Here is a 10,112-nt window from a genome sequence, read left to right as displayed (position 1 = left end):
TTGAATTCCTCAATATTCTCCTGTTTGTAAGTGAGAAGCACCAGGCACAATGGCCTGGACAACCATGGTGGTACAAGTTTAAGTTGTTGAAACAGTCTTCAGTTCTGGTCATTGTATTGTATTCAGTTGGGACCATAGGCAGTTCCAGCAAGTTAATTCAAGTGATTGAAAACCCACTTTGTCCAATGTAAAGATGTATAGGCCTTTCTAACAGTTAACCTCATTAATTACACAGTGAAAGAAGACAGTTCCACACAAGCCACTAATTACACCATTGAGATTCAGACTTGAAATGGATGACAAACACTTGAGAATACATATTTCCTCTTATTAGAAGACATGCCATCGGCACAGTGCCAGCTCACTGCCTTACCAGATCCCAAATTCTACCGATTCAAAGGGTACATTTGCTAAAAAAAAGGATCCTTACTAATCACCAACATATCACAGTATTAGAGGCCCAGTTTCTATTTCTTTTTAACACAGTATATGACCTGGCATCAATTAGAGACTGGATATACAGCATCTAATGGAGGAAATACGGTTAACTAAAATGGGAATACGGTAAGTTATAATGGTGGCTGCTTGGGCGATTCCAGGTGAAAGGATGTATCTGTGTCTCCTAATGAGGCAGCCTCCTGCTTTGAAAGGGTAGAAATGTTGCCACCCCATGAACTGCTTGATGTAGGACTTGACAGGGCTATCAATGCTATAAAGGAGATGTCTGCTTTCCTGCCTTCCTCTCTGTTCATAGAGGTGATAGTTTTAGACATCATGTAACCACAGGATTGCTGATCCAAACAAACTAAAAATGTAACTGATCACTTAGAAGTATGGTCCAGAGGAATATATGTAAAAATACATGTAGTTCAGCGTACACAATAAGGTGTTTATTTAGTTTTCCATATCATCTCCACTGGACATTTTCATATTAATGCAATTTCTTATCAGAATTGACGGAAAGAAATAAGACCTACTTATTTTCAGAATGTGAATTGTTTGGTTGATGGATCTGTAATTCAAGAAATGGAACCAAACAAAATACTAAGTATCAACCAGAAAATTGTCATCTGGTTCCAATCCAATCCCAAGTAGACTGATGGGAAGCAACCAGTGGAAGTTCCTCCACAGGTCTTCATGAGAAATCAGAATAATTGGAAGTGTTGAATCCTAAACATCTGTGAGGAAATGGCACAAATTAGATATTTCATACCCAGTGCATACATCACTGATCACCTGTATAGCGTGATGATTATCAAGCTTCCCTCATTTTTACAAAAGTATAAACCTACATGTAAGCAGTGCACTTCTGTAAGAACTGAGAGAACCTAGCCACGCTGTACAACTTCACTGGTGTAGATTTGTACAATAACACAGTAAGTGTATGGTTTTGCACCGCTTTTAGCAATATTCCAGCAATATCATGACATGAGACACCTGAAATGGGCTTCACAAATTGTACCCATGTGGGGAATCAAACCTGGGTCTTCAATGTAACTAGCAAATGCTTTAACCACTAGGTTACCCCACCGTCCCTACAATACATTTGTATTAGACCTACATTATAATCTTTCATCAATGGACACATGTAACATAGAACATGGAAGGCCAGAGATCAATTCATAACACTCGTTTAACAGATTTTTATCCCCAAAATATCACTGATGGTAGGAGGAATAAAAATTACATGAATATCTTGTTAAAAATAATAATACATCAGTGATTAAGTTTATTATTGCTTTGTGATATTTATAATTCTTTTGCCTGTAATACACAATCACCACATGTGGTTCAATTGGGGGAAACAAAACGTTTCTATTTGCTTCAGGTGAAGTCTACAGACACAGGTCTGACTTAACACGAGTATGTCCTAAACCACATTTACAAAACAAGTCATTATAACAGTTCTGAAATTATAGGAATATTTCTGAAACAACATGTACAAAACAAGTAATTAAACAGGGCTGACAAAATATAAATGTGTACTCAACCACATGTACAAGCATGCTACATGTATTTACATAGTGTACAGACAATATATGGGGTCCGTAAAGGGATGTAAATAATACTTTCTTTGGTAAGATACTATGTATAAAGCTTGTCACGTCATAAATAGATGATCACCATAACAAAGGAATATCACCATAAATAACCAGTGAACGTAATGTCACCATACTTTCTGTAATGATAATAGTGATGAAATAAGTCATCCTTAGTAAGTCTTGGGAATGGTAACGCCCCAGAAAGATGAAGGTAATGTGCGTGCTGTATATTCTACAACTGGTTCAACACTAATCATCTGACCATAGAATTCATTGTACTGACAGAAACAGGACAAGTAAAATTAAGGCTGTAATAGTAACATCAGTTTGTTCTCAAATGAAGACCCTATAAATAGGGGGCTGTGTGACATGTATTTTCATACGCTGATCATAGAGGACATGAACCAAATGGCCCAATGCCTGAGCCTTTCGCAAAAACAATTGAAACCAAAGTACCCTTATGTTAGTATGGGCAGCAGACTGCCACAACCTGCCGACAAGGCTATGTGGTGGCAGTGTGCTCCCTTCTATAGTACAAGCTTCACCATAGAACACTCCAACCCCTTGTGTACTGTCTGTTCAAAGATTGAGATTAGAATAAGAAGGGAATGACTGGGCCGTGTGAAGCCTCATCCTATGGGGGCAATTTAACGACTATTTGCAAGCACAGAATCGACAGTTTCCACACTCATTAGAGAAACCATGGTAACATATTTTTCTTTAACTCAGCAGTATATCACTCCAAGTCAACATGCAGGCAGAGAGATGATGCATGTGACTTTACATTGAAAACTCCCCCCTCCCCCCAAAAAACAATGTTGTGTTTCATCACAGATCAGCAGATGTGCAAACCATAACAACTTTTATGGAATATCACCGTATTCTCAGCTTATCACAGAAAGTAGTGTCTGGCACTAATGATCTGATTGGACCTGTCAAGACTTGGGCATCCAAGACAAGAAATAAGGTAGATGGGCCAGAAACTCGATTTTGGTTACATGCGATGAGCTGTCCTGAAAAATGGAAAAATTGTTCATAGTGAAATTATCAAAAAGACAAAAATAACAAATGTTATTAGGCAGTTGTAATTGAGTTACTGAAAAATATGATCTTTACTGATGTGCAGAGAAATTGTCATCTGACCTTTTCCACAAACATTATTGTCTTTAATAAAAATGAATTCCAATGTTTTTATAATGATTCCTTTTCATGTCACCAAATAGATATGCAGACAACATAGTACATGCTCACTCACAATGCCCATTGTGGTAGTGATGCTTGTCCACATGCTGCGGTCGGATTTCACGTCCTTCTCAAGTCCAGTACAGAGAATCTCCTGCAGGGACTCGGTGGATATCTTACCCCTGTGATTGCGGTCAACTTGTTGAAATAACCCCTGAAAATAAGTAGTCATGTTATGTAGACATATTAACAAGGATCCAATGTAATGACGGTGGCTATCCCAACACCACCTTTTACTGGATGCCCCATTCTTATAACAAAACCATATATCTCCCCAGATCCACGTACAGTGTCTGATTCAGGCAGACCGGGAAAGATAAAGTAGGACATGTTTATTACAAACACGGATATAGCAAAGAAACAGATACAACAAACTAGTTAAAAGTCCAAGCCGGCAATGAACTAGACCCGTCTCAGATAGTGGTGCTCAACATCATCAGTGGCAAACCGTGATGGGAAGAAATTAACTTTGAAACTTTATCTGTACCAGGAATAATGTATGTATAAAATAAAAATAATTATAAATATTATAAGTCAAGCTGCTTGGTATATTAGTGGTTATTCTTTATGTATGAAGCAGTGTCACGGATCACTATCTGTGAACAACCAATCTGTGACTGCATCACGAAGGCAACATGAGTGAGTGAGTGAGTGAAGTGAGTGAGGGAGTGAGAAAGAGACAGAGTTTTACACCGCTTTAAGCAATATTCCAGCAATATCACTGCAGGGGACATCAGAAATAGGCATTGTAGTAATTTGTACCCATGTGGGGAATCAACCCTGGCCTTCGGATTGACGAGCGAATGCTAGAACCACAAGGCTACCCGACCGCCCCTACCTCAATAAGAAAGTTATGTGTAACTATGGTCTAGTGACCATGACCTAAATAAGCCGCAAGCTGCCAGAAGGTTTCTACTGTTGGAGGGAAGTCAGACAGAATGTCCAACACAGCAAGAGTGACAGGTAGATGTGGGTGGGGGGCTTGACTTCAGCTGCTGCAAACACACCCTGGACAAACATGCCCGAGGGAGAGCTTCTGGTCTAATAACTTACACTGACTGTTGTTCAGGAATGACCGGGTACAATGACATATATTAACAGTTCTACCATGTGAAATCTGGCACTCACCACAAATTTCCGTATTGCAGTTGCCAAGCTGTTTGTATCCAGGTCTTGAAAGGCCATTTTGGCATCTCCCCTGCAGAACAATTAAGTAATGACATTGAAAAACAGTAACCTGGAGACACATCTCAGAAGAATCAAAGGTCCAAGGATATCTAGCCCTAAATATATCACAAGATCTAACCCTTATAACAAAGATCTTGGGTATCTAGACACTATGACACACTTCTAGGGTATTCATCTAGGTTCTACTATTGTACAGTTCTAGGGTATCTAGCCACTATAACAGTTCTAGGGTATCTGACAACTATAACAGTTTTAGGGTATCTAGCCACCACAACATACTTCTTGGATGTCTAGCCACTATAATACAGTTCTAAGGTATCTAGCCATTATAACATAGTTCTTGGGTATCTAGTCACTATAAGTTTGAGAGTATCTAGCCACTGTAACACAGTTCTAGGTTATCTAGCCACTATAACATTTCTGGGGTATCTAACCACTATAACACAGTTCTAGGGTATCTAGCCATTATAACATAGTTCTTGGGTATCTAGCCACTATAAGTTCGAGGGTATTTAGCCACTGTAACACAGTTCTAGGTTATCTAGCCACTGCAACACAGTTCTAGGTTATCTAGCCACTATAACACAGTTCTACGGTATCTAGCCATTATAACATAGTTCTTGGGTGTCTATCCACTATAACAGTTCTAGGGTGTCTATCCACTAGAACACATAGTTCTAGGGTATCTAGCCTCTACTGCATGCCCTAGGTTCTAATATTGAACAGTTCTAGGGTATCTAGCCACTATAACAGTTCTAGGTTATCTAGCCACTATAACACAGTTCTTAGGTATCTTGCTGCAATGCCACAGTTTTAGGCTATCTAGCCACTATTGCACACCCTAGGTTCTCCAGGGCTTGAGTCAGCTGCTTCATGTTCATGAAGTCCTCGACGTTGAAGGCATCGCTGTTGGAGCGGATGATGTCATACACCTGCTTTGTAAACACCTCCTGTGTCTGGGACAGTGTGTCTGGAATCTGGGTCTTCAGCTGGTTGTAGTTGAGGTTCCTGGACAGACACACAACCTCTTGATTATGTGACAGTTTAGCAAGGTCAGTCAAACTGACCACTTATACACATACTGCCATGTAGGGTACAAAAGGTTAAAGGTAATACATTTGGACCACACTTAAGTGAATCAACAATATAAAAAATATCCACGAATCACTGAAATTAAATGACATTGTAGATACATTTAAAACAATATTCACTCACCTATTTTTCCCATTAATTGTTCACAAGAAGAATTGGTGGAATATACATTCCCTGATACTATACTTGCCAAGAAATATCCCTTCCCTTACATGTCATACAAGAATTCTTGAGCATAATGTTTACATTTTTTATAATAATTTGTATATTTCTATACTTATCTATCTCACATAATGCATCCTTCTTCGATCCTGTATATTTCTATACTTATCTATCTCACATAATGCATCCTTCTTCGATCCTGTATATTTCTATACTTTTCTATCTCACATAATGCATCCTTCTTCGATCCTGTATATTTCTATACTTTTCTATCTCACATAATGCATCCTTCTTCAATCCTGTATATTTCTATACTTTTCTATCTCACATAATGCATCCTTCTTCGATCCTGTATATTTCTATACTTTTCTATCTCACATAATGCATCCTTTTTCGATCCTGTATATTTCTATACTTATCTATCTCACATACCGGTAATGCTTCCTTCTTCTATCCTGTATATTTCTATACTTATCTATCTCACATAATGCATCCTTCTTCGATCCTGTATATTTCTATACTTTTCTATCTCACATAATGCATCCTTCTTCGATCCTGTATATTTCTATACTTTTCTATCTCACATAATGCATCCTTCTTCGATCCTGTATATTTCTATACTTATCTATCTCACATACCGGTAATGCTTCCTTCTTCGATCCTGTATATTTCTATACTTATCTATCTCACATAATGCATCCTTCTTCGATCCTGTATATTTCTATACTTTTCTATCTCACATAGCATCCTTCTTCGATCCTGTATATTTCTATACTTTTCTATCTCACATAATGCATCCTTCTTCGATCCCGTATATTTCTATACTTTTCTATCTCACATAATACATCCTTCTTCGATCCTGTATATTTCTATACTTTTCTATCTCACATAATGCATCCTTCTTCGATCCTGTATATTTCTATACTTTTCTATCTCACATAATGCATCCTTCTTCGATCCTGTATATTTCTATACTTTTCTATCTAACATAATGCATCCTTCTTCGATCCTGTATATTTCTATACTTATCTATCTCACATAATGCATCCTTCTTCGATCCTGTATATTTCTATACTTTTCTATCTCACATAATGCATCCTTCTTCGATCCTGTATATTTCTATACTTATCTATCTCACATACCGGTAATGTTTCCTTCTTCGATCCTGTATATTTCTATACTTATCTATCTCACATAATGCATCCTTCTTCGATCCTGTATATTTCTATACTTTTCTATCTCACATAATGCATCCTTCTTCGATCCTGTATATTTCTATACTTTTCTATCTCACATAATGCATCCTTCTTCGATCCTGTATATTTCTATACTTTTCTATCTCACATAATGCATCCTTCTTTGATCCTGTATATTTCTATACTTTTCTATCTCACATAATGCATCCTTCTTCGATCCTGTATATTTCTATACTTTTCTATCTCACATAATGCATCCTTCTTCGATCCTGTATATTTCTATACTTTTCTATCTCACATAATGCATCCTTCTTCGATCCTGTATATTTCTATACTTTTCTATCTCACATAATGCATCCTTCTTCGATCCTGTATATTTCTATACTTATCTATCTCACATAATGCATCCTTCTTCGATCCTGTATAATTCTATACTTTTCTATCTCACATAATGCATCCTTCTTCGATCCTGTATAATTCTATACTTTTCTATCTCACATAATGCATCCTTCTTCGATCCTGTATATTTCTATACTTATCTATCTCACATAATGCATCCTTCTTCGATCCTGTATATTTCTATACTTATCTATCTCACATACCGGTAATGTTTCCTTCTTCGATCCTGTATATTTCTATACTTATCTATCTCACATAATGCATCCTTCTTCGATCCTGTATATTTCTATACTTTTCTATCTCACATAATGCATCCTTCTTCGATCCTGTATATTTCTATACTTTTCTATCTCACATAATGCATCCTTCTTCGATCCTGTATATTTCTATACTTTTCTATCTCACATAATGCATCCTTCTTCGATCCTGTATATTTCTATACTTATCTATCTCACATAATGCATCCTTCTTCGATCCTGTATAATTCTATACTTTTCTATCTCACATAATGCATCCTTCTTCGATCCTGTATAATTCTATACTTTTCTATCTCACATAATGCATCCTTCTTCGATCCTGTATATTTCTATACTTATCTATCTCACATAATGCATCCTTCTTCGATCCTGTATATTTCTATACTTTTCTATCTCACATAATGCATCCTTCTTCGATCCTGTATATTTCTATACTTATCTATCTCACATACCGGTAATGTTTCCTTCTTCGATCCTGTATATTTCTATACTTATCTATCTCACATAATGCATCCTTCTTCGATCCTGTATATTTCTATACTTTTCTATCTCACATAATGCATCCTTCTTCGATCCTGTATATTTCTATACTTATCTATCTCACATACCGGTAATGTTTCCTTCTTTGATCCTGTATATTTCTATACTTATCTAGCTCACATAATGCATCCTTCTTCGATCCTGTATATTTCTATACTTATCTATCTCGCATAATGCTTCCTTCTTAGATCCTGGTGTGGAAATGCCGCAGAACAAAGATTCCAACTTAAAAAAAAAACCTGCCCCCAACACATCCCAATTCTTCACCATGGTCACTGCTTGTCCACCTGGGTCACGCACCAATCAATCCCAAGTGACCCGACCTCAGCTTACTTGACCACTTAGTATACCTTCCCAAGCCATTTCCGTTCTCAGAGCATAGAAGGTGGAGTCACTGTGACACAGGGATGGTTGGATGGGCGTACATTGTGTGAGATAGGATATGTTAATAAATATACAATTTATTATAAAATTTCCACATTTTTAAACTTATCCCATCTCACATCATGCATTTATCCCATGGTTGGATGGTGGGGCGCAGATACCCTAGCCTGTATAGACTACAACAGTGAGACAACACCAGGACGTTGGAACTAAACTATGCATCGATCTGAAAACCCCTTTGTGTTACTAAGACTTAGAAACATGAAACATGAAACATGAAACAAGTGGTTCATGAGTCATGTGTGTTTACGCAGGACATCAGTATTTATTTATATTTCAGTTGTTTTCTCTCAAACCAACTAAGTAGTATTGAAGTAGGGATCCTATTCAGCTATGAATAACCGATCCGGAAAGGGACTCTCGTCAATCAGTTCTACAAAAAAAAATTCACAGACTACTTCGACAGATATAGTTGTCAACTCGGCATCCCTTATAAGGCTTCGTTATAGCCATCAATCATGCCTGCAGTGGATGAATCATGCTAAAACAAGAGGGTAACAATTAACAATACCCAGAAGACGGTCTTCAAACAGACACTGAGACATTACTTGCTCAGGTAAAAGTTTCGGTCATGGTTCTATATGGATTCAGTGGAAGTGCTTTGTGCCTCAGTAATAGCTTTCGTTTACTCACCTGGAATAACCCTTGGCTAAGAGAGATCTTTGGAGATTAGCCATATGCAAAGATGGAGTGTGTCTGGCGCTTGGTGCAGGCAGCTTGAGTGAGGTTGAAGGAGTAGGACCCTTCGTAGTGGCAGACGATGGTATTTTTTATCTGCAATGTCTACAAGGACGGAGAACCAGCTTCTTGCCGGTCACAAGGGTGCAACCGAACACTGTCGGAGGTGGATGGTGGCTGCCGCCTTTTGCAGAACCCAAGGTAGAAGGCCGGTTTGGGGATAGGTGTAAAAGTTGAGGCCTTCCCACGAAATGGCTTGCGCCTTGTGATCCATGGATCTGGGCTGGGTGACACGAAGGTTGGCATCTGTGTGTTGAACCCCTGTGGTGAATAGGACTACCTCTGGGTCTGTATAAAACTGTTAATTCCACAGAAATATCATTGGGTGAATTTGCCACTCAGTCAGGGATGGATGATCTAATCGGGACAGCGCATCTGCCATAATGTTGAGGACTCATGGAATATGTATGGCTCGTGCCTGGATGTACAGTAAAACGATCACGCAGAAGAACTGGAATGTCATTGTCAACACTGACACTGATCTGATTGAGCCCATCTTGTTTATGAACCACACTACTGAAGCGTCTGACTAAATCATGAAGTTCCACCCAATGAGATACTGCCAGGATCACTGCCTGGAACTCTTTGGTCTGCAGACCACCGCCTGGCTAATTGGTAGTACAGCAGGTGGGCCCCCTACCCATCTGATGAGGTGTCGATGAACAGATGTGTCAGCATGAATGGCTGCAAAGAGACCCCTTTGAAGACATTCGACTCCTGAAGCCACCACCGTAGATGTTGGTGTAATGAAAGCGGGAGGGTGACCAGGGCATCAATGTCGTCGCTCTGCAGGAATGGCGTTAGGAAACGCT

At 38.5% G+C, this 10,112-nt stretch overlaps 1 protein-coding gene across 5 annotated transcripts in view; it reads right to left on the bottom strand.

The window, feature by feature from the left end:
* Positions 1-353: 353 nt before the first annotated feature.
* LOC139474389 (uncharacterized) overlaps positions 354-10,112 on the bottom strand; it is an 84,838-nt gene continuing 75,079 nt past the window's right edge. For all 5 annotated transcript variants that reach the window (XM_071257375.1, XM_071257376.1, XM_071257378.1 and 2 more), the window contains 4 exons: positions 5,313-5,480; positions 4,413-4,482; positions 3,298-3,438; positions 354-3,055 (listed from right to left, as the gene is read on the bottom strand). In XM_071257375.1, coding sequence (XP_071113476.1) covers positions 2,978-3,055; positions 3,298-3,438; positions 4,413-4,482; positions 5,313-5,480 — 457 coding nt within the window. In that variant the 3' untranslated portion in view covers positions 354-2,977. The remainder of the gene's footprint in view (positions 3,056-3,297; positions 3,439-4,412; positions 4,483-5,312; positions 5,481-10,112) is intronic.

This window comes from Haliotis cracherodii, unplaced genomic scaffold (genome assembly GCF_022045235.1).
Source record: "Haliotis cracherodii isolate W230 unplaced genomic scaffold, xgHalCrac1.p SCAF_3, whole genome shotgun sequence".
NCBI lineage: Eukaryota > Metazoa > Mollusca > Gastropoda > Lepetellida > Haliotidae > Haliotis > Haliotis cracherodii.
This window is presented reverse-complemented; position numbering and strand designations above follow the sequence as displayed.